The sequence below is a fragment of the Crotalus tigris genome, unplaced genomic scaffold (genome assembly GCF_016545835.1).
Source record: "Crotalus tigris isolate CLP2741 ecotype Arizona unplaced genomic scaffold, ASM1654583v1 scf7180000023687.2574627, whole genome shotgun sequence".
Lineage (NCBI taxonomy): Eukaryota > Metazoa > Chordata > Lepidosauria > Squamata > Viperidae > Crotalus > Crotalus tigris.
In genome coordinates this window covers 1,253,559-1,276,843 of record NW_024100118.1, presented here as the reverse complement: position 1 = coordinate 1,276,843, position 23,285 = coordinate 1,253,559, and the positions used below count along the sequence as shown (strand labels likewise).

The following is a 23,285-nucleotide window of genomic DNA, read 5'->3' as shown; positions in this document are numbered from 1 at the left end:
AGAAGAAAAGAGGGCAAACATATGTGAAATGGGGTTTTATTACAGCAAAGCTGCAAAAATCCAAACGATTTCTAGATGGCAGTAAAGATATCCCATCTCTTTAACTTTTTGTTGTCAGCTAGTCGTTGTCCAATTAATGAAGACAAAACACATACTGTATCATAGAAACTGGCTGTAGGGTAAGATGTTAGGAATATTTCTTAATTCTCAATCATTTTACAGTTGCCATATGTTCTAAAGCACCTTTCTGGAACTGAATCTGTAATATCTACAAATTATTCTTAATCCAGAAGACCATTTTTTTTTTTACCTAAACTCCAAGTTGGTCTTAACTAAAATCCACCTATTTTTTATTCTCACGTGTAATTAAAATTTAGTAACATCATAGGAAAGACGCAAGGTTATCTCTACTTTAAGTTTTATACCAATGTATCACATTTAAATCACAATACTTGTTTAAAAATTAAATCACAGCTAGTAGCCATTTTCAAAATATCTACTTTGTTGCAATAAAAATTGCTTTCTCTGACCTAAAAGACTCTGAATTATCTGTACCTTTCAAACAATGCAATTAGTTCTTTGTATGCTCTAGCACACAGTCTTTGAAGTGTTCAGAATTAAGTTAAGGTCACCCTGATTTATCCTCTTCCAACTGACATGTATGCTAATAAAATTTCATTGTTCAGAAGAAGTTGCTGTTGTCATAAGATTCTCTAGATCTAATTCTAGGTCAGTCTGGTTCTGTCATAAACTGAAACACAATTATGCATGTAAAACTAATTGTTCAAATAAGATCCTTACCAACTGTCTTTGAAATAATCTTGCATATCAAAAAAATTAAGCAACCCATTCCTTCACTGCTGCACTTATCCTGAACCAATTTTTACTCAAAATATAGTTTATATTTTAATTCAAATTAGATTTTAATTGCAATTTTACATATAGAGAATCTTGGTTTGCAATTACTGAAGAATGGTATTAAATACTCAAAATTGCAATTAGAACACATGATAAAAGACAAGTTATTTGTGCTAAATGTGACAAAGGATTCCCTAAATTATGTCATATTTTTAGCAATAACTGAAATCTATTGGAGCTTCTTCAGTACCCAATTCTGACAATGTCATGCAATATTTTTATTATAAAAATAATTTATGATTAAGTTTACAGCTGACCTTTACAAAGTGGAAAGCAAGTACACATACCTGTCCTTTTAAAATATCACTTCTGAATGTAAGAGTGTTACCAAATACATTTCCCAGCCTCCTTGCATATATAATAATTGGTATAATCACACAAGCAATTTATTGAGCAAACATTTTAACAATAACATACATTTTGGCTATTGCTACTGTTCCTAACAGACATGCAAAGGGAAATACAACTTTAAAATGCAATCCAATCTAGTAATTCAGTCAAAGCCAAGTCAGCTGCAAATACACTATACATTCTAAAATAAATGCATACTGGACAAGCAAGCAAGTAGAAGATAAACATTAACCATTTAATGGCTGGCTACTTTTACAAATATGTCTTTTTAGGCCTTATATTTTGAGATGCTGCAGCATTATTAGGTCCTCTCTGTAGCCACATATTATTTTGCTCCTGCCTGATGAGTCTTCTTCTCATTAGCTGCTTTTTGCTTCTGCTGCATAATTTCAGAATCTCTGTAAAAAGAATAAAGTCAGTTTGTGGTGCCAATTTTTATAGAGTCAAAACATCAACAAATAAATCTCAGGTATTGAGCTGAATCCATCAATTTAATATCAATACATTCAAAAGAGCAAAATTTCTAGTTTTTCTGCGCATAGAAAAATTATATGCAGAACTTGTACTATTTATTCATGAGCTAAGATATGAAAGGTGTCGCAGATTATGCAACTATACCTCTGTTTCCTCTGAGAAGCTGACAAAGCGTCCTCTTTTCTTTTCCCCTTGCTCTGTTCTTGGGCTTTCTTCATATTCTTCTGGCGGGAAAGTTCACGCTGGTTCCCACCTGTAAAAGTAACAGACCAGGTTTTAGGCTAGTTACTGGTAATTACATTTTCTATTAAAATACAACCCACAATATCAAATACGGCTACCAGTGTGGCATTAAAGAGTGCGTCCTGGATGCAAGGATGTCTTTTCATGGCAAGAAACTTTCTTTGCTGAATTCCTAGGTAGAACTATATGGGTTAGGGTACAAATCAACATTGGGCAGCGCTAATATACTACTCTTTAAAAATGCATACCCAAATTATATAAACTATAAAACTAATTAGGAAATTGAATATTTAGGAACGGCAAATCTTTGCAGTTCTAAGAACCTATTGTGCTTTTCCCCCAACTGTTCCTTTATAGCAGTCTGAAATGTATTTATAACCAAAAGATGACTTTAAAAATGGCTCAAATAAGAAAAACAGGAAAGAATAAACTTTGGCAAATATATGCAACCAATTGATAAAATAATGTACGTAAAAGACTATTAAGCAGAAAATATTAAAACATCCACAAATTGATTTGGAATAGGAACCCAACCATAAAGGTCACTGGGCCACTAATGAAGTATTAAAAATATGAGAAGAGATAAAGAAACAGCAGGGGAACAGAATGAATTACTTGCTTCTGTCTTTACTACTGACGAAACAAAACAGATGTCAATTCTAAATGGCAGAATTTATTGAGATATACATAAATATAAATTTTTAAAAATGACCAACTTAATTTAATTTAATGAACCCATGTCCAAATGGTATCCACTTGAGAATTTTTAAAAAGAATTTAAATATGAAATGGATCTGTTCACAAATCATCTTAAATATCTTCATGTCTTTCATAGGTCTAAAATAGCTGAAGTGACCCTCTTAAAGCAGAAGTCCCCAACCTTTTGGGCATCAGGGACCGGGTCTGTGGAGAGAGGATTTTCCATGGACCAGAGAGTGTGTGGTTTTGTGTGCTGCCTGCATCTTGCAGATGGACTTTTGCTTGTTTGGGTGGCCCGGTACTGGTCCATGGACCGGGGGTTGGGGACCCGTCTTAAAGGAATGATAACTGTAGGCCAATTCAAACATTTATTGCAGGTAAAGCAGTTGAAATATTAAAATAAAAATAAGCACACATATAGAAGAATGAGATTAATTGCATTGTACTCCCTTGCTCTTTTTATATTTCATACATATTAAAGGGGCATTTGCTTGAGCCGCTTTCCAATGTTACCTTGTTTCTCTGGATTTAAAATATGTTTTAGTCTCTTTTGCCTAAGTAATATTTCTTGCATATTTCCATCAAGATATTTCCCTTACTCTCTACACATAACACTAAAGTAAATAGCAGCTTTCTGGAAAAGAATATACCATGTGGAAATCTAGTTTAAAAGCAAGGGCAAGGTTTGATAGTGGCACATACAGTATAACAAAAAAGTCAGAAAATTTCCTTATAATGTTAAAACTCAAAGTAATCTTTTGAAACTAAATAGTGAGATTCTAGATTGAAATAATACATTATTAAAAGCATAAGACTGGACAGCCATTTGTATGAAATAGTATAGGGTTTTCTGCCTGAGCAGGGGATTGGACTAGATGATCCCAAGATACCTTCCAACTTTTTAATTATTAATATTAATATCAATTTTTGAAATTTGCTGCCATGAGTGAAAATAGGTAGACCATTTGGATGTTTTAAAAGGAGAGTAGATAGCTCATGGAATATCAGGCTATCAGTGTCTATGAATAGCATGCCTATTGCTAGAAAGCAACAGGGGAATGTGGCTGTTGCCTTCCTTCTAGGTCTGGCTTGTGAATTTCTCAAATACATCTAGTTGGCCCCAGTGATACAGAATGTGAGAGTAGATAGGTTTATGATCTGATTCAGCAGGTCTTTGTCTTTAAGCAAAATATAAACATTTTGAAAATGCTAAACACATGAAAAAATATTGTAGGGCCTTAATATAAAATATACTAATATAATGTAGTTTTTAAGATTTTATTTGACATTATGAAATTTAGGAAAATTGCACATTTGTTGAATCACTTTAGTAGTTTGGTGATTAAGTATGACTTTGAAACTTTAAAAATATGTACAATAGTTCAATCCTACAATTATCTCAGAAGCAAATGTTTCAAGTTTGAAGTGTATTTTTACTGGGATGTGGTTTTTTATTTTGATCTACTTTTACAATCTATCTTACATTGTTAGAAATCAGTCTTGAAAATAAGATCTTTTTGAATTCTATTAATTCCACTTTTGGCCAATGCTTCTTGTAACTTTTAAAAATATTTTTTAAAGTCTTATTATAAAAAAAGGGGGGGAACAATACTTTTCAGGCATACTTAAATGTAAGCAAACTTAAATTCTAGCCAAGTAACAATTTTCTGGACTGAAAACCAATAAAATACATCAAATAAACACATTACTACAGTGTGTTTTTTTATTTCTAAGCTCATTTTATAAAAATGTGCTAGAGGAGAAAATTGAATCAATTTCTGGCTAACCTATTTTATAGCACTACTGCAAGGATAAACAAGTAACATAAACAACCATGCATATAATTTTTAGTTCCTTGAGTGAAGAGGCACTATAATCATAAGGTATATGTACCACATTTAAAAATTTGGGTCTCTGAAAAAAACTCCAAGTTTGTCAGTTCATTCAATAAGGACTGTACTTCCAAACCAAAAGATCTAAATATACAATACTGCACAGAAACTGCAGGTTTTTGAATGAAAGTTTCAATGCAAAAAAAACATGAATCAGATTACTGGATTAGCTGCGATATCCACAAAGCAGTAATGTGCTTAGAACAGCGGTTCTCAACGTTTGTGTGACGGCGACCCCCGTCGCATGCGCGGCGCCGCCCCCTGAGGGGGGAAAATGGCGGATCACATTGTTTGGCGACCCCCGTAAAATGGTCGACCCCAAATGGGGGTCGCGACCCATAGGTTGAGAACCGCTGGCTTAGAAGGATTCACTGAGTTGCAGCCCTAAACACATTTCTCAGACTTTCAGCTACAATCTAGTACATACGTTTAGTTTGCCCAATTGTGTTTATGGAATAACTGTTAGACTTCTGTAATTTTAAAGCAGATCACACTGAACTATTTTTCCTCTAGAAATCCACCATTAGTTCAAGTCATAATTACTATACGCTCAATCGCCAACACCTGCTTAAGGAGACAAGCTAAGGGGCTTCTTTAAAATACTCATAGAGGATGGTGCTCAGTTTCGATCTCAGCAAAGCAACTATTTCCAAGTAATGCTTTATGCTGCGGTCATTGCACTTGAGTGCAATGCAAATGCCAAACAGTTTTTCACAGCTGACTCTCGAAGCTTTTCAGAGCTACCGAGCCACAGGCAGATTTGAGTATAAATTCGGTGATATGGTCAGTTCACCTCGCAGACTTAGAAGATAAGGGCCACAGTTGACAACACGACCTTTTTACAAACACTGAATGGCTCCCCTCGCCCCGAGAGCGGATAAAAACCGCGGAAACGAAGGATCAAAGCTGCCCTTTCCCCAGCCAGCTTTTCCTTGTAAATGCATATTTACTGCTATTGGTCTTTATAAGCGGCGACTGTAACAAAATCCATAAACCAACACCGATTGCGACACACATCGCAGAAGCTTCCACTTTTATTAAATAGGTTGCTGACCCCAAGATCGCCGCCCACCACAGAGATGCCACGAACAACAGGCACAGGCGCCTCCCTCTCTGGCCTACTGCCTCCGCAAGGCCCGATGCGCAATGAACTGCCCCTCTCGCCCCCTAACGGGCACCGACCCAGCGTGAGGGACCGCCTGCCTTCCCACTGGTGGGAAGGGGGGGAGTCGGGCCGAATACTTACGGGCCATGGCAAAACAATAACCCCAGCGATAACAACCGTTACGCTCGCAAGGTCCAACTCCCCACCAACCGCTCCAACTACCAGAACCTTCTGCTTGCCCCACCCGCCGAAGTTTTTATTAAGTAAAGGACCGCCTCCGTGACGTCACGCCACACATCTCTCCGTCCCGAATTGAGCTGTTCAGTGACGCCCTGTCTCTTATTGCGCTTGCGCAATTCTAGAGACGCCTCCTTTGGTGGTTACGTCTGTTTCAGCAGCTGACTGAAGTTGTAGTCCTTCCGCTGGGTCTGAACTACGGCAGTAGCTTGCAAGTTAGCGGTCACCAGTCAACTCTTTTTTTTTTTCTGCTAACAGAATAGCATGATTCAAATAATCTAACCTGTTGCTATCGAAAGAAGAGCTAGGAAAAACGCATTTTTATTCACCGATTCTAGTCCTCATTATTATTCTCTGTTCACAACGATGGAAAGTCAGTTGTCAGTTCTTTAGCTGCTATTGGTCTTATAAGCATTGGGTTCTTCTCAAGAACCTAAAACGTTATATATTGGCGTAATATATATGTGGGTCCAAGTACTGTGGTCTTTTGCAACTGACATTTGAATGTTCTAAGTGCCATCCCAATTTTTTAGATATCAGCACCCAGTGGACAGATAACTACTGAGAACACAAGAGCTGGTTTATGCCATAATCTTTCAGTTTCAATTTTTAGATCTTAATACTTAAGATCTCCAATTTTTTGTATTCTATTTTACTGTCCCCTGGTATTGCCACATCAATTATCCATATTTTCTTTTTTCAAAGCATAGTTATGTCTTGTGTGTTATGAGCCAAAACTTATCAGTCTGTGTTCAGAAATCCCATGATATATTAACTTGCTGCTTTTTCAACTCTATGTTCTTGCCAGTTTGGTCTAGACTAGTGGTTAAGGAACCAAGCTAGAAAGTGGGAGACATGAGTTCAAGTCCCCCCCTTAGCCATGAAAGCCAGCTTTGGGCCAGTCACTCTCTCTCAATTCAACCCACCTTCCAGGATTTTTGTTGTGGGGAAAATAGGAGAAGGAAGGTGTCTTGGATATGTTTGCTGCCTTGAGTTATTTGTGAAAATAATAAATATGGTTTTCAAATAATTTTTCATTACTGGTACATGATAATTTTTACAGATGTTCCAATAAATCATTTTGGTGACTGTGTTATGTCATTGATTGTAATCAAATTAATTTGGTTCAGAGAAATGAGCTATTGTTCAAAAAGAATAATGAGAAATTGGAATTAGCTAACTATAAGATTGTAAGAGGTTTGAAAATCAAGTCCTGTGTGAAATGATGTATTTAAAGAATCTGGAAGCATTTAGCTACAAAAAGTGAAGATTGAGGAGATAAGGAAACAATCTTTAACTATCTGAATGACTGTCACATGGAAGAGGGAGTGGATTTACTCTCTATTGTTGTATCAGAGTGAATTTTATATTAATGCAATTGAAGTCACAATTGCCTCCTCCTGCACTAGGACATACATTTTAAAATCTTTGAACTCAAGAGGCACTTACGTTCTTATCTCACACTATTTCTATAATAATGGCATTTTTCTAATCTTGTGTCTCAGTGTAAAATTCTGGAAATTACAGTCCCTTCTTCCCCATTAATGGAATTGTAGGCTAAGGCATTCTTAATGAAAATAATCAGGATAATGATACAGAATTGCGCAACTGGGTGGCGATAAGAACAAGACTTTAGATGGAACGAAATATAGAAAATGGCATAGGCTTTACCAGATATGGGATTTATTTAGAAAATGTATTTGCCACCCATCTCGTATCCAACGATGAATTAACAAACCACCTGCCCTTTCTTTAGTATATTCAATTTCTGCATTGCAGGCGAACAGTTAATAAGAACCAAACCTTTCTGGTTGCTTTGTCGCAGAATGATGACGCGACTAACGCCATCTAGGAGCAGCTGATTCAGTCCTCTCCCAGAAAGGAAGGGCGGGGAGCTGGAATTGGACCGAGCGGGGCCGGTGACATGAGGCGGCCTCGCCGGCGACGCTGGACTTTTACTAGTGCCGGAGCTTCTCCCTCGCGACACCATGTTCCGCCGCGCCAGGTTTAGCGTGAAGCCCAATGTACGGCCGAATGCTGCAGGGAGAAGCGGCCATAGTGGAGGCAGCACAAGCTCAGTTATCCCGGCGGTGGCCGCCTCCGCCGCCACCGCTGATGCCGACAGCCAACATGACTCGACACCGACCACCTGGTCTTCTACGGCCGAGGATAATTCGGTGCCCCATCCCGGTGATGATGCTACCGCCTCTGAAGATCTTCACCTGAGCGGGGACAGTAACAACAGTATCGGGTAACTTAGGTTTGTTTTTAGCTTGTCACTGATGCTTTTGCATTGGTCTTCTTGCCAGAAATCATTAGAGCTTCCCTGTTTCCTCTTTTAGCTGACTTGAGAGACAGATTTGAAATTAGATGTATGACGCTCGTTTACTACGGTATTTGAGGACCCGGCTTTGAAAATGCTTTTTTCCTTCTGGTTCATACCTTTCTTCTGAGTCAGCAAAACTCCCATCTCAAAGAGATGTGTGAAAGAATTTTAGGTTTGTGTTTTAATAACAGAGCTGTTTGGACTTGAATCCAGTGACTTGTAATGTGTGAATATGCAGAGTAATTGGCATTAAATAGACTGTAGGAATCCTACCAACTTGCTGTTCTGATATAGAGAAATTTTCCAAATATGGTGGTGATAATGCAGAAGCATTGCATTAGCCAAATTCTGATCCAATGATAATATAGTATATAAAACATTATCAGTCACCTGTACAATGAATAATGCTGTCAGTATGTTCATCAGAAATTTGGGCTATGCTATTTAAGTCCTCCCAATCTCATAAGTCTTTAATATCAGCTTCTTATAACTAATTAGATAACATGTACAGGTTGTCCTCAACTTACAACAGTTCATTTAGTGACTGTTTGATGTAACAACAGCACTGAAAGAAGTAACTTATGACCATTTTTCATACTTCTGACCATTGCAGCATCCTCATAATCACATGATTACAATTTGGATGCTTGGCAATTGACTCATATTTATGATGGTTGCAGTCTCTCGTGGTCACATGATCCCTTTTTGTGATCTTCTGACAAGCCAAATCAATGGGGAAGCCAGATACACATAACAACTGTGTAACTAACTCAACAACTGCAGTGATTCACTGAACAGCTGTGGCAAAAAAGATTGCAAAACAGAGCAAAATTCACTTTGCAGCTTTGTAACAGAAATTTTGGGCTTCATTGTGATTGTAAGTCAAAGACTACTTGTACAGTGTTACATACATTGTAGTACAAGCAGAGACAGAGAGAGCTCAGATAATAACTCTGTAACATTAAAAGGAAAAAATCGAGACTTAACTTGCAGCAAGATTTTTGATATGTGTTGCTTGTAACCTAATTTATCAGTTTTCAGTACATATTTAAAAAATATGACCAAAGTTGTTGAAATTCTGTTTATTAACATTTTTCTTTTTTATTCTTGTCATCATGATGGTATTTTAATGTTTTTAAAAGTATTTCTGCCTTTCAAAATCAGATCACAAAATAAAAATAGATTAATTAGTTCTTAACAGACGTGCACAGGATTTAATTATAGCATTGTGATATATTTTATATGTTTATATGGAAGTAAATCCCACTAATCTCAGTAGTAGTTATTTCTGAGTTGGTATGTATAGATCAGGAAACCCAAAATATTCACAGAAGTTTTTTTATTAAATAACTACTGGATTCATGAACCTGCATTGTAAAATTGTAGTATTTTGCCCTGCTTATTGAATCGTTTTTCTACCAATCATGGCAGTGTATAAATATACCAAATAAATATTTGTTGATAATATCCTTCTTTTTCTGGGAAATTGATTTATTGAGCTATATTCATTTAGCCATAAAATCCTAATATATTTGTTTAGGTCTCAAGATTAATCTGAGAGCATCTGAGTGTTTTCCATAAGAATTAACTATAATATAGTACAATTATGTTAACTATAATATAACATAATTACCCTACTATCTTTCAAAGAAGTTTTGTCATTAGCTAATATTTCTCTTAATTTTCCAGAAATGAAAAGACCAGTGATAAAAGTGGAGATGGAGATTGCAGGAAAAATGCAGAAGGATTTCCACAGAGAAGAAAACGGATATCCACTATGCCTAATCTTATAAAACCAAAAATTGTACCTCCGCCTATACAACCCACTGTTGATTCGTCATCAAAATGCTCTCTAAAACAAGGACCTCACTCTCCTGCTTTTAGTAATGTTTTGTTTCAAAAAGAAACATCTTTACTTGAAAAGATCGATGTAGAAAGTTCTCCCAAGTCTTCCATATTGCCCGAAAAGAAAACTTCTGCTCCTCAAGTGCCACAGTTCTCTCCATTTAAAAAATCTGCTAGTAAAGAACCTAACATGTGTATGCCTGCTCAAAGAAACGATGAAGCTCTCCTGAAGAACACAAGCTCGCCCCTCAAAGAAAGACCCACCCAAGAAATATTGATGGAAGAGGAAACAACGCAGACAAAATCTGCTTCAACGAATAAAAAAAGGATTTGTTCAGATCGTGAGAAAATTATCAAAAGTCAGAAGCTAAGGAAGATGCTTAAAGAAGAATTGAAGAAAGAGAAAGTAACTATTTTTTAATTATAATCTGAAGTATCAGAGAATGAAATAGAAAGGGCTTTAGCTTGTTTTTTGTGATGAAGCTATCCTATAGTGAATCAGATAATTGATTTTTCCAGCTTGGTATTTTTTTCAGTGTTGAATGGCAAAAATTTCTTAATTCTAGAGAGTGATTATGCACCATCAAATTGTTTTCTACTCCTAGTGATCACATGGGTAGATCTTCTCCATGATGATCTGTCTTTAACCAGGTCTTTCAGAGAAGATTTTTTATCATTATCTGGAAATAATAGATTTCATCCTGTGACCTCTTGCATGTAGATCTTGGGCCCTACTATTGAACTAAGGCAGTCTTCACTTGTGAGAAGTGAAGAATCTCTTGTTACAATATGGAAGTACAGGTAATCCCTGAGTTACGAGTGTTCACTTAACGCTCATTTGAAGTTATGTGATCAGTGCCCCCTAGTGTTTATGAACAAATCCCAAAATTACGACTATTGCAGCATCACAGCAGTTGTTTGCCCTTACGAGCGACTGACCGCAGAGGCTCTGCAATATTCACCTTATTCCTTCCCTGCTTCCCATAACTGCTTCCCCTTCTTTTCCTGCAAAATCTGTCTCCTCTCTGCCGCAGTTTCTTTCTCTTTGAAGGAGAGGAGAGCTGGCTTGGAAATACTTTTTGTGCTGACAGTGGAAGCTCTGGGTGCCGTAATATTGTGTGAGTTCAAACACAAATTCTCTGCAAAAGAGATAATGGCCCCCGGAAGCTTCCATTCTCTAGGGGGCTAAAGAAGTGTTTGTTTTGTTTGCATGCCTATGGGGCAAAGTGTGGAATCGGAGTCGGCCAGGTGCAGGAACCAATGCCGTCCGTGGCCTGGGTGTGTTGCTCGCTCACATGCGCCAACCTTGGTTTGAGTGCAGGAACGAAGCCTTTAACTGAGTGGGGAGGCATCATGGGGCCAGGTCCCTGGCACCCACATCCAAGCTGGCAGCAGCGGCAACCACCTGAGCGGCCATGATCGCTCTCCCCAGCCAGCCAGTGACCCTGCCCAACCTAGTCCTTGCCTGGCTGGCTGGCACAAATGCTCCCCACTCTCCTCCTCCTCCTCCTCTCCTCCTCCTCGTCACTCATTGAGGGGCAGCGGCTTGAGTAAAAGGAAATGGAGGCGCAGAGCAGGATTGTTCTCGATAAGGCCGGCACACGCAGTGCACCTGCATCGTCTTGAGAGCAATCCTGCTCTGTGTCTCCGGTTTCTTCCTTCAGGATGGAGTGGAGAAACTTAAGCTGCTGCCGCTCAAACACTTTTTATCCAAATACAGACCTGAGAGAGATTGGAAGGTCTGTGTGCCTGCAATGGGGCATTTCAGAAATGGAAAGGAACGCTCTGTGTGACTGCTTGAAACTCCATGTGATTCAGGTCTCCGTTCAGATGAAAGGTGTTTGAGCGGCAGGTTTGAGTTTTTCTGTCCCTTCTAAGTGAAAGGAAATGGAGGTTCAGAGCAGGATTGCTCTCAATAAGGCCGTCTCGCTCCAGAGGCTTGTTTTCTCAGGATTGCTCTCAATAAGAGCTAGGTGTGGTTTGGCTCTGTTTTCGCCAGGAAGGGGCTTGAGAAATAGCTTTTTCCTGGCGAAAACAAGCCTCTGGAATGAGTGTACCTCAGTTTGTAGCTCTGTTTTCACCAGAAAAAGACATTTCTCAAGCCTCTTCCAGGCTAAAACGGAGCCAAAGAATGAGGTACGCTTGCTCCAGAGGCTTGTTTTTGTCAGGAAGGGGCTTGAGAAATGGCTTTTTCTGGTGAAAAGAAGCCTCCGAGCCCTGATGCTGGCAGAGTGAGGCAGCGGTGGCCAGAGTAGACCCTTCTCCATCTCCCCTTGCTTCCCCAAAGCCTTCCTTCATTAACCTCCATTACAGCTCTGTTCTCCGTCACCACGCGCAGGGCAACAAAAGAAGCTCTGGCCACCGCTGCCTCACTCCGCCAGCATCAGGGCTTGGAGGCGTGTTTTTGCCGGCAAAAGCCATTTCTAAAGCCCCTTCCTGACAAAAACAAGCCTCTGGAGGAAGTGCACTCACTCTAGAGGCTTGTTTTCGCGGGATTGCTCTGAAGAAGAGTGAGGCGCGCTTCCTCTGGAGGCTTGTTTGCACTAGAAAAGGGCTTGAGAAATGGCTTTTTCCTGAAAAAACCTAGCCAAAGAGCAAAGCGCACTTGCTCCAGAGGCTTGTTTTTGCTAGGAAAGGTCTTGAGAAATGGCTTTTTCCTGCGAAAATGTAGCCAAAGAGAGAGACACGCTCACTCTGGAGGCTTGTTTTCGCCAGGAAGTGGTTTGAGAAATGGCTTTTTCCAGAGAAAACTGAGCCAAGAGCGAGGCACTCCGTTTCTAAGCGTGCATTTGCATGCAGATGGAGCTTCCAGTTTCCCCAAGGTCTCCGTCCTGTGAAAATTGTTCCGGCAGTGGCGGAAAGGAGTTGGGGGCAGGAGCAAACACTGTGAAAGTTTAGGCTCCCATTCTCTGCAAAAGAGGATCAATGCCTGAATTCGCGCGATATTACGGGCACCCGGGAGCTTCCATTGACTCTCCTCTCCCTCAAAGGCTCTTCAATGCTTCTTAATTTCTATCTGATGCCTTTGGCAAATAACAGGGATTTAAGTCAATGTGTGATTAGTAGGCTCTCTCACATTGAGATCAATTGGTCGATCTCACCCATTCTAATTCTTCCATCTAAGTAAGGGGAGGGGCTGCAGAAAATGAATTGCTTTCTGAATATGGTAGCGTAAGTTGTATGACAAATTTTCATTTAGTGGTAATTAGTTATGGTTTCATTATATCATACAAATACACTTTTAAAATTTAAACGTACAGTGGGGCAAAAAAGTATTTAGTCAGCCACCAATTGTGCAAGTTCTCCCACTTAAAAAGACGAGAGAGGCCTGTAATTGTCATCATAGGTAGACCTCAACTATGAGAGACAAAATGAGAAAACAAATCCAGACAATCACATTGTCTGATTTGGAAAGAATTTATTTGCAAATTATGGTGGAAAATAAGTATGTGATCACCTACAAACAAGCAAGATTTCTGGCTCTTACAGACCTGTAACTTCTTCTTTAAGAGGCTCCTCTGTCCTCCACTCATTACCTGTATTAATGGCACCTATTTGAACTTGTTATCAGCATAAAAGATACCTGTCCACAACCTCAAACAGTCACACTCCACTATGATGAAGACCAAAGAGCTGTCGAAGGACACCAGAAACAAAATTGTAGACCTGCACAAGGCTGGGAAGACTGAATCTGAAATAGGCAAGCAGCTTGGTGTGAAGAAATCAACTGTGGGAGCAATAATTAGAAAATGGAAGACATACAAGACCACTGATAATCTCCCTCGATCTGGGGATCCACGCAAGATCTCACCCCGTGGGGTCAACATGATCACAAGAACGGTGAGCAAAAATCTCAGAACCACACGGAGGGACCTAGTGAATGACCTGCAGAGAGCTGGGACCAACATAACAAAGGCAACCATCACTAACACACTACGCTGCCAGGGACTCAGATCCTGCAGTGCCAGACATGTCCCCCTGCTTAAGCCAGTACATGTCCGGGCCCATCTGAAGTTTGCTAGAGAGCATTTGGATGATCCAGAAGAGGATTGGGAGAATGTCCTATGGTCAGATGAAACCAAAGTAGAACTGTTTGGTAGAAACACAACTCATCGTGTTTGGAGGAGAGAGAATGCTGAGTTGCATCCAAAGAACACCATACCTACTGTGAAGCATGGGGGTGGCAACATCATGCTTTGGGGCTTTTTCTCTGCAAAGGGACCAAGATGACTGATCTGTGTACAGGAAAGAATGAATGGGGCCATGTATCATGAGATTTTGAGTGCAAACCTCCTTCCATCAGCAAGGGCATTGAAGATGAAACGTGGCTAGGTCTTTCAGCATGACAATGATCCCAAACACACCGCCCGGGCAACAAAGGAATGGCTTCATAAGAAGCATTTCAAGGTCCTGGAGTGGCCTAGCCAGTCTCCAGATCTCAACCTCATAGAAAACCTTTGGAGGGAGTTGAAAGTCCGTGTTGCCCAGCGACAGCCCCAAAACATTACTGCTCTAGAGGAGATCTGCATGGAGGAATGGGCCAACATACCAGCAACAGTGTGTGCCAAACTTGTGAAGACTTACAGAAAACGTTTAATCTCTGTCATTGCCAACAAAGGATATATACCAAAGTATTGAGATGAACTTTTGATATTGACCACATACTTATTTTCCACCATAATTTGCAAATAAATTCTTTCCAAATCAGACAATGTGATTGTCTGGATTTGTTTTCTCATTTTGTCTCTCATAGTTGAGGTCTACCTATGATGACAATTACAGGCCTCTCTCATCTTTTTAAGTGGGAGAACTTGCACAATTGGTGGCTGACTAAATACTTTTTTTGCCCCACTGTATATCTTTTTCTGCTATCTCTCAACATTATAAAATGTATTAAAATAATTAAAATAATAGCAGATAGTTATATCAGCAAAACAAAAAATAAAACAAGCTAGCAACTGAATATGGCAAATGGAAAGCTCTTAAATATATATAAATGATAAAATTTGAAACAAGATTTAAATAAAAATTGATGGAATCATAAAACTATATTAATTTATGTTTCTAGAAACAACTGAAATTTAAATATCCAGTAATTGAAAAAAATACGCCAGAAGATCGCTCCAAAATGATGATGAGAGATTTTATTTATTATTTGCCTGAAAATAATCCTATGAAGTAAGTGCATATTTTCTTTTGTAATGTTTTGTAATGTTTTTATTAATTCATTAGATCTACATTATGTGCATCCTCTAAAGATCTCAGGGTGCCTTGTATGGTTTCTCAGCAATGGTGGGATTCAGCCGGTTTGCACCACTTCGGCAGAACTGGTAGCTAATATTTTGTTGCCCAGGCCCAGAATGGACTTCCAGAAGCGGCATCCACACAGAGAACCAGTTATTCACATATTTGAATCCCACCACTGTTTCTTACCCATTCTTTATTTTTTACAAAAGTTTTGTTATCTTGGGCTCACACCCTAAACAACTGAGGTGTTAAGTTTAGTGGTCTTTTACTTATAAAACATTGGCTTCTAGATGTTTTTCTAAAAATTACTAATATATCTATAGTGTTGGTTTGTATACATGTGCATCTGTATACTGGCCAAATGAGTAGAAATATAATAAAATGTAGCTAGGAACTTTGCCAAATTGTTACAGGGCAAGTTTATTGAAATCAATGGCACTGTATTCTTGGTTTTGGTATATATAAACATTTGCATAGTTTTTTTTTATTCTTTGTTGAAAATTTAACATTCCTAAGTAAGCGGACTTAAATCATATTGCTGTTATCTGTTGTTTTCAGGAAATTATTGTGATATTGTGAAAACTGATTAGAGCTGTGCTTTATTATCCTGATTCACTAATTGAGAAACCATGTAGATTTATCTTAGTTCAGTCTTACTGAACTTTATATGAATAAATCAAATTATATTTGTGTGGGTGTACAATATACTCTAACATGCTAGCATTTAGGATAGTTAAAATACACAATTAAATTGCATTTGATCTATGCAGTATGAAATTTAGAAGTTTGTTAGATTAAATGAATTATTAAGTATGCATTTTTCAATATTTAATAGGTCTTCATTGATTGAAGAGAAGAAAACAGAAAAGACTTCTACAATGACGCAAGCAAAAGAGTAATTTGTTTCTTTTTTGAAATAGTATTAATGAAATGTGCGATCAATAATATAATTGTAAAAAATAAAAAATGTGTTTGCTTAATATTGCTGAAACTAAATTATTGGTTTAAAACATAATCCTAATCCCAGATTAATTATGTTGGTCTTTTGATGAAATCCTGATTTTATTAATTATAATTAAAAATCAGGGGCAAGTAGCATGAATGGATGCTCGGCTCTATAATCTCCTTTTGCTTATAAATTTTCCTTCCTTCCTTCCTTCCTTCCTTCCTTCCTTCCTTCCTTCCTTCCTTCCTTCCTTCCTTCCTTCCTTCTTTCTTTCTTTCTTTCTTTCTTTCTTTCTTTCTTTCTTTTTCTTTATTACTTTATATGTAACTCAAGATGGCAAACATACATAAAACTCCCTCCTCTTATTATTTTGCTACTTTAAGCATGTAACCAATATTTTTATATAGTGTAATTAAATAAGTTTAATTCAATTCTAAGGTAACCCAACTTTTAAGTGCTGATTTTCAATGCTGTGTTAGAGGATTAATGCATAAATAATTCCATACTATGTTTAATAACAAAGAAACATTTGCAATCAAGAAATCAGCTAAAGAATAAAAACCATTGCCCATTCTCATATCCAATGCCTAAGCCATAATTTAGAGCTGGAGGTATTAAGTTTATATTTGTATAAATATGCAGTCAGAATCTGATACAATCTTTTAGGTATAGGTGAGTTAGTGTAAGGAATATGCACATAACACCCAGCAAAAAATTATACTGCAGCTAAAAAAAATGATGCAATGATTCTTGTAATGATACTTTTTAAAAAAAAGGAAATATGAAAAGACCTTAATGTTATTTGAACTGTTACTTCCCCAAATTTCAGGCCTGAAGAAAAAAATGTTGCTGATCATGAAGATGAAAATGAAGAAGAAGAAGATGAAGAACAGGCAGGAGGAGGAGGGGGGAAAGAAGATGGCTCTTTTTTAGTCCCTCGAGTGAAAGTTGCAGAAGATGGCTCAATTATTCTGGATGAAGAAAGGTTAGGTTTTGGTATCAGTCAATTTATGTTTTAAAATTGGTGTCCATTTATAAAAGTGCTCAATATTGGTCAGGATATTTGGGTACTTGAGGTAAGATTTCCCTCATTTGGACTGTTTTGCTTTTCTTTTAAAGATTTATATCCTATGACTTATATTGTAAATCCCATTGAAATTTCTAGTATTTAATTTGGAAAGATATTCTATAGGACAGTTATGTATTTCCCCCCCAAAATATTTCTTATACATGTAATAAATGTCCTTTGTCTTGAGGAAGGGTTTCATAATAATCTAATTTACTGAATTACATTTTTATCATCCTGGAAAGATAATATAAAGCAAAGTTATATATTGCTGCTTTAACAGTACTAAAGGCAAAAAAATCTTTCATCAGTTTGTCATTCTTTCTTGGACATTTATATCTTTTGCTGTTTTTCAACACAGGTAGCAAATTTTCTCCATTATTAGTAAGACAATTGTTCCTAAGATGTCATTGCTTCTTATGGCATTTCTTATGCAATTATTTTCTTGTTGTTATTGCTATTTAGTTTAACTGTAGAGGTTTTAAGGACAAAAGGACAGTGTGTGGTGGAAGAAAATGACCCCATCTTTGAGTGTGGTTCCTCAACAACATATTCAAGCTTCAGGAAAAGCTATTATACTAGACCCTGGTCAGAAAAAGGTTTGTATAACTTAGTGCTATAGGCACAGAAGCATATTAGGGTATATAATATGCATCTTTCAGTATGTATCAGTGAAGGATATATGCATTTTAATTGTTACAGATTGCAAGAATATATATGAAATATATTTACTGCCAAAAAGTCAGATATCAATAGAAGAATATATATGTAGCTCAGGGTTGAATTGTAGACTCTGGTACTCCCTGAGTTTGGTTGCTATCCTGCAGACATATCATTACCTGAATAGGTAACATCAGTGCTATTCTGTGTGGGATTTTTTCCCTCTTTATATATACGGTAATAGCTTGCTCTGCCAATGTTGGTGGGTGTGTGGTTTTTCTCAGTGGTGGTTCCTTGATTAAGGTATTTTGATTGTTGTCTGTTATCAGTCCCTGCTTATATGGCTGTTGGCCACTGGAGGGTATGTGTTCTGGTCTTTTTTGTTTCCTTCTTAGCTTTTGTCTCTTTTGAATGGTGTGTACATATGGCTTATTGATACATATTGATGGCTGATTTATCTGAATGCCAAGCTTCCAGGAATTGCTCTATACAACACACCTAACCTACATTGAAATGCCTGGAATCATGGATCTCATCAACCTCTGCGTCACTACCTACTTTCAGTTTGATTGATGCTGTAAATTGATAAATCAGAGGCACACCCATGGGATCACCATTCATAGGAGAAACTGCAATGCAGCATTCAGAAACTATACCCAGTCAAGGAACTACCATGAAGAAAACCACACCCACATGAATATTGGCAGGCATGCTTCTGAATATAAACAGAGCACAAACCTCACAGTCATTAGCATAATGTTGTAACGTAGCTGGATTATAAAATGTCTGAAAACAACCAAGCTCAGAGAACACCAAAGACTCCTCAATATCTCAGACCAGCAATTCCTTGTATTTTTTTTAATGAGTTATGAGGAATTAGAAATAATTCTTGTTGAAATAATTCATTAGGTGATTTACACCTGGTAAGTAATAGGACAATTTTTCATAGATCAATATTGGGATTTGTGTGTGATTATATAGTTCATTTGCAAAGAAGAACATGTGGAGTGAATAACTTTAAAATACCCTTTGTGTTTAGAATATTTAGAAAGCTCAGTTATTCTTCAATTAACTGAAACTTTGGGGAAAGTAAGGGCATCTTCAACTCTTATTAAAATGTACAATTCATGTAATAGACATGGTTAGTGCTGATGTGACTTAAAAATAGGAGATAATTCAACAGTACATTATTTACTTTGTATGCAAAAAGCCTCAGACTCCTGGATATTCCACCTTTTCTGTAATACTTGAAAGTGACAGACTGACTCTGGATGAAGTTCTAAGTAAGGCAGATCATATAATTTCCCACAGTGAAATACAGACCATTTTTTGATGATTATGAAAAGAATGATATTTTGATATTTAGATTAATTTATAATCTGTTTAAGATTGACACTGATATGTTAAAATGACAGTTGCTTTAACCATATTTTATCTTTTTTTTAAATTACAGAAACAGACATGTTTTTCTTAGCTATAAGTATGGTAGGAACTGACTTTTCGATGATTAGTCAGCTTTTTCCTCACAGAGCAAGAACAGAAATCAAGGTAAACATTTTCAAGAAAAAAATCAACAGGATCAATAAGATATTCCTTAGTTTGTGTATTTAATATTTTATGGTGTCTTACTATGCATTACTTTACATCATTTCAATTTAATTTGCCCCTGGCAATATCAGAAAATATACCATGCATTCTTCTGATGTAGATTAATTGGTTCATGTTCTTTTAGGCTTCTTATTTTTACTCATCATACTATTTTCATTCTCATTAGTATGGCTATTATTTCTAATAGAACTAATGTCTACTTATCAGTATGTTTCATTGGATTACAGTTTTAATCATAAAGTTTTTTTCTGATATGAATCCAGAGCATTAACTTTGCTTTTGTTCAAGTAAACTTGCTTTATGGATGCTAAAAATTCTGTCTCTATTACCTAGAAAACATACATGAGAATAAAGACATACAACCCTCTCTTTTCATTCTCTGAGTAGGATTAAGTATGGATTTAAGCCAATATTATTTCTCAATAAAGTAATTACCATGTTATAACATTCTGTTTTTAGAATAAATTTAAGCGGGAAGAAAAAGTCAATGGATGGAGAATAGATAAAGCATTTAGTAAGTATTGGTATATGCTATCTTTTCCCTTTGAAAACATTGTATATGTGCATTAATAAAATTTATTGGACTGCATCTTCACAGTATGAATCTCAGGCTGAAGGGCTTATTTCATTTCTTCAAATTAATTAATAAATAATTTCATTTATTTAAATTAATTTAATATTAAATTAATTAATAGAACTCTGATCATTGAGGGGAATTTTTTTATTTTTTTATTCTTGTTGCAATTTTCCATGTTCTCTCAAAATCAGACGCTTGACCTTATAGTATGAAGATTCCAGGCTGAAAATAAGACCATTTTTTCTATAGAGTATAGGCTCCAACATACCATTAGATTTTACTCTTAACATTTCTCAGACAGATATGCATCTAAATACTTCCTTAACTGTAATATTTACAAAATATTTTAATTAATCTTAAATAGTTGAAATGTTTTTTAAATCCTGACATATTAAAAGTCACACATTCACTGTTTCATGTTTTTTTAAATAAGCAAGGCTTATTGTAATAAACACAATTAAAGTTGATGATATAGCTACTTCAGTTATTCCATTTAATAAATTATCTTTTATGTTCAGTAACTTATCACATCATTTCTTTTTTGGACAGAAGAAAAAAGACCTTTTGACTTCAGTTTTTTTACGAAACTCCTTGAGAAGATCTTGGAAAATGAGAGGAAGAAGAAAGATAAAGTTGTGGCATGTCAGCATCAAAAAGAAAAAAATGTTAACAAGAGAAATACACCAAGATCTCAGAAAAAGCGAAAAGGTATTTTTAAGAATACTTAAAATCGTTTGCAAAGTCATGCAAAGTCTTTGCTATGTGGCATTCTGCCTCAAAATTCTGATAAAGTGGTTTTCTGTTCTTTTTATAGAACATTAGAAATACATATATTAAGGTCTAAAAGTTAATCCAGGCACCAATATTATTGGGTATTATTCCCAGAGTCTTCTCAGATGTTGCCACTGCATTACAGTTTTTAATAAGATAAGAGTGGAAAATGATTAATTACAAGGACAGTAGTTGTAGGACACTTGAATGTAGAAGATACTCTGATGTGTGTGTGTGTGTGCCTTTGATTCGGTCTTGATTCTTGACAATTGCCTAGATAAATCCCTGCATTTTTATTGATCAAATTAGAATAATTTGATTCTACTTTAAGAATCCTGATAACTTTTGATGATAGATTTTGTATACTAGACAACCTGTGACCCAATTGGGTTATCATTTCAGAGATATTTTCTTACCCTAAACAGAAAAAAACAGATAGACCATATTGTTCATGCTGTTTGAACAAGTTTATTTTTTATTATTTGGAATACCTTGGCTTAATATCGTATCCTTTGATAGATAAAGTTGTAAATGGACAGTCTAATCATGGTCCGGATGACCATCAGGATGATAGAAGTTCTGACATGGAAATAGAAGTAGATGCTGAAACAGCTGAAAAGGAGAATGAAGAATCTCCTAGCATTTTGGAACAGGCAAAAGAGCAAACAGTTATTGAATCAGCAGTGACAAAAAAGAAAAGAAAGAGAAAGAAAAAAGATACTGAACAGGAGACAGACAATCTTCTTGAAGAAAGAATTATTCCAGCAGAAATGATGGAAGAAAAAAGGACTAGAAAGAAAAGTAAGCTCCTGAAATGCTATTGTTATATCATTGAGATACTATGCTAATTAGATTTTGCTAATTTCTGAACTTGAATTCAATTTACCTTTTATTCCACTAGTGCAAATCATTCCTGGACAGATTTCTACTTGGAATGTTGCCATTAGTGGAAGGCACCTAATTTCTTCCCTCTTCTCTATTTTTGTACACCATCCCTTGTGCCACTTTCCTCCTGGTCTCCAGAACTCTCCTAAATATTTGGGAAGAAGACACACGAGGGAAATGGAAGATCCTAACTCTTTTGCTTTTATCTGGAAGATGATTCATACTGAATCCAACCCATTACTTGTGAACAATTAAAAGAAAGGAAAATAACAAATGTAAATGGAGAAATACGATAAACCTTCCATTGAAACTTAGTTTATTTACATGGGAAGATCCTGGCACAAACAGGAAGTTTTGGTTTTGTACTGGAGGGAATTAAACATCTATGGCTTGATTCGCCTACAATGCAAAGCCATAATGTCATTGATTTTTTTTTTGTATAATGTGTTATGTGATGAGGCAGGACAATGCACAATAAAGCACTCTTCAATTTCATTCAGAAAAAATGATTACAGCACTGTGAATATAACTGTGGGCTCAGCTTCTATTTAAGTATGGATATGTTTAACAGTTATGGCCAGTTCGAAATATGTTTAATGCATGACAATCTGTTCTTAGGGGAAAATATATTGGCTAACGATGAGATAAGTGGCACTGGGGAAGTTGGTGATGAACTGGAAGTCCCCAACAGAACAATCTCTGATGAAATTCTTATCACGGATAAAGAAGAACCACCATGCTGTATCAGATTAAATGAAGAGGCGGGAAAAGACCACAGGTATAAGTTATATGTGCACTTTCTACTGTATTAAGGCAATCTTGCAAAGCACAACACATTTTTATAACTTGCTTTATGAGAATCTCTCCTATATGGCTTAATTTTAAATGTTTCTTGTGTAATTTAAGAAACAACAATATATTCAGATTTAGTTCAGTAAATTATTTTGTTTTCAGCATGTTGATGTTTATATGAACCTCAGTCTTGCTACAACTTAGGGATGTTGAAAACTACTTTTTTATTTGGATGAGGAGAAATCTGCTTTGCCTCTAATAAACAATGAATTGACAATTGTGCAGTATGAATAGCTTCTCCTCTGATACTTTTTCTCTAACTATGACAGCCTGGTTATTTGAGATAAAGGTTTTTCCCTGTAAATTTTGATTTTTACCTGTACTATAAAAAATGCTGACTTTTTCTTTTCCCATTGTTACTATGAGAATATATAGAACTGTAGTAGTTTGTACATTAGTAAGGACATAAAAATGTCCTAAAAATAAAAACGTGAGTATAGCTCACTGAACAATATAGTGCCACCGTACTTGCCTGTATAACTTTTAGGATAAGTCTGTTTCTTGGCTTACACATTATATGAAGAGAGAAATTCCATGAGTTCTTCATAGGTTGGGGGGGGGAGGAAAAATAATAGTATTTTTA

At 36.6% G+C, this 23,285-nt stretch overlaps 2 protein-coding genes across 5 annotated transcripts in view; one reads left to right on the top strand and one right to left on the bottom strand.

Moving 5' to 3' along the window:
• Positions 1-20: 20 nt before the first annotated feature.
• On the bottom strand, positions 21-5,979 carry SERF1A (small EDRK-rich factor 1A). The gene is made up of 3 exons (XM_039320732.1): positions 5,824-5,979; positions 1,888-1,996; positions 21-1,667 (listed from the first exon to the last, which is right to left on the bottom strand). Exons 1-3 carry the CDS (start codon positions 5,828-5,830, stop codon positions 1,595-1,597), a joined length of 189 nt encoding a protein of 62 aa, XP_039176666.1. The 5' UTR covers positions 5,831-5,979; the 3' UTR covers positions 21-1,594.
• Positions 5,980-7,756: 1,777 nt separating this feature from the next.
• Positions 7,757-23,285, top strand: part of BDP1 (B double prime 1, subunit of RNA polymerase III transcription initiation factor IIIB) — a 50,424-nt gene continuing 34,895 nt past the window's right edge. For 3 of the 4 annotated variants that reach the window (XM_039320736.1, XM_039320735.1, XM_039320734.1), the window contains exons 1-11: positions 7,757-8,170; positions 9,935-10,496; positions 15,159-15,268; positions 16,173-16,232; positions 17,113-17,268; positions 17,815-17,948; positions 19,463-19,557; positions 20,077-20,131; positions 20,744-20,902; positions 21,485-21,766; positions 22,469-22,628. In XM_039320736.1, coding sequence (XP_039176670.1) covers positions 7,908-8,170; positions 9,935-10,496; positions 15,159-15,268; positions 16,173-16,232; positions 17,113-17,268; positions 17,815-17,948; positions 19,463-19,557; positions 20,077-20,131; positions 20,744-20,902; positions 21,485-21,766; positions 22,469-22,628 — 2,036 coding nt within the window. In that variant the 5' untranslated portion in view covers positions 7,757-7,907. Of the gene's footprint in view, positions 8,180-9,934; positions 10,497-15,158; positions 15,269-16,172; positions 16,233-17,112; positions 17,269-17,814; positions 17,949-19,462; positions 19,558-20,076; positions 20,132-20,743; positions 20,903-21,484; positions 21,767-22,468; positions 22,629-23,285 lie in introns of all 4 variants that reach the window. The other variant, XM_039320737.1, reaches the window with a different exon arrangement.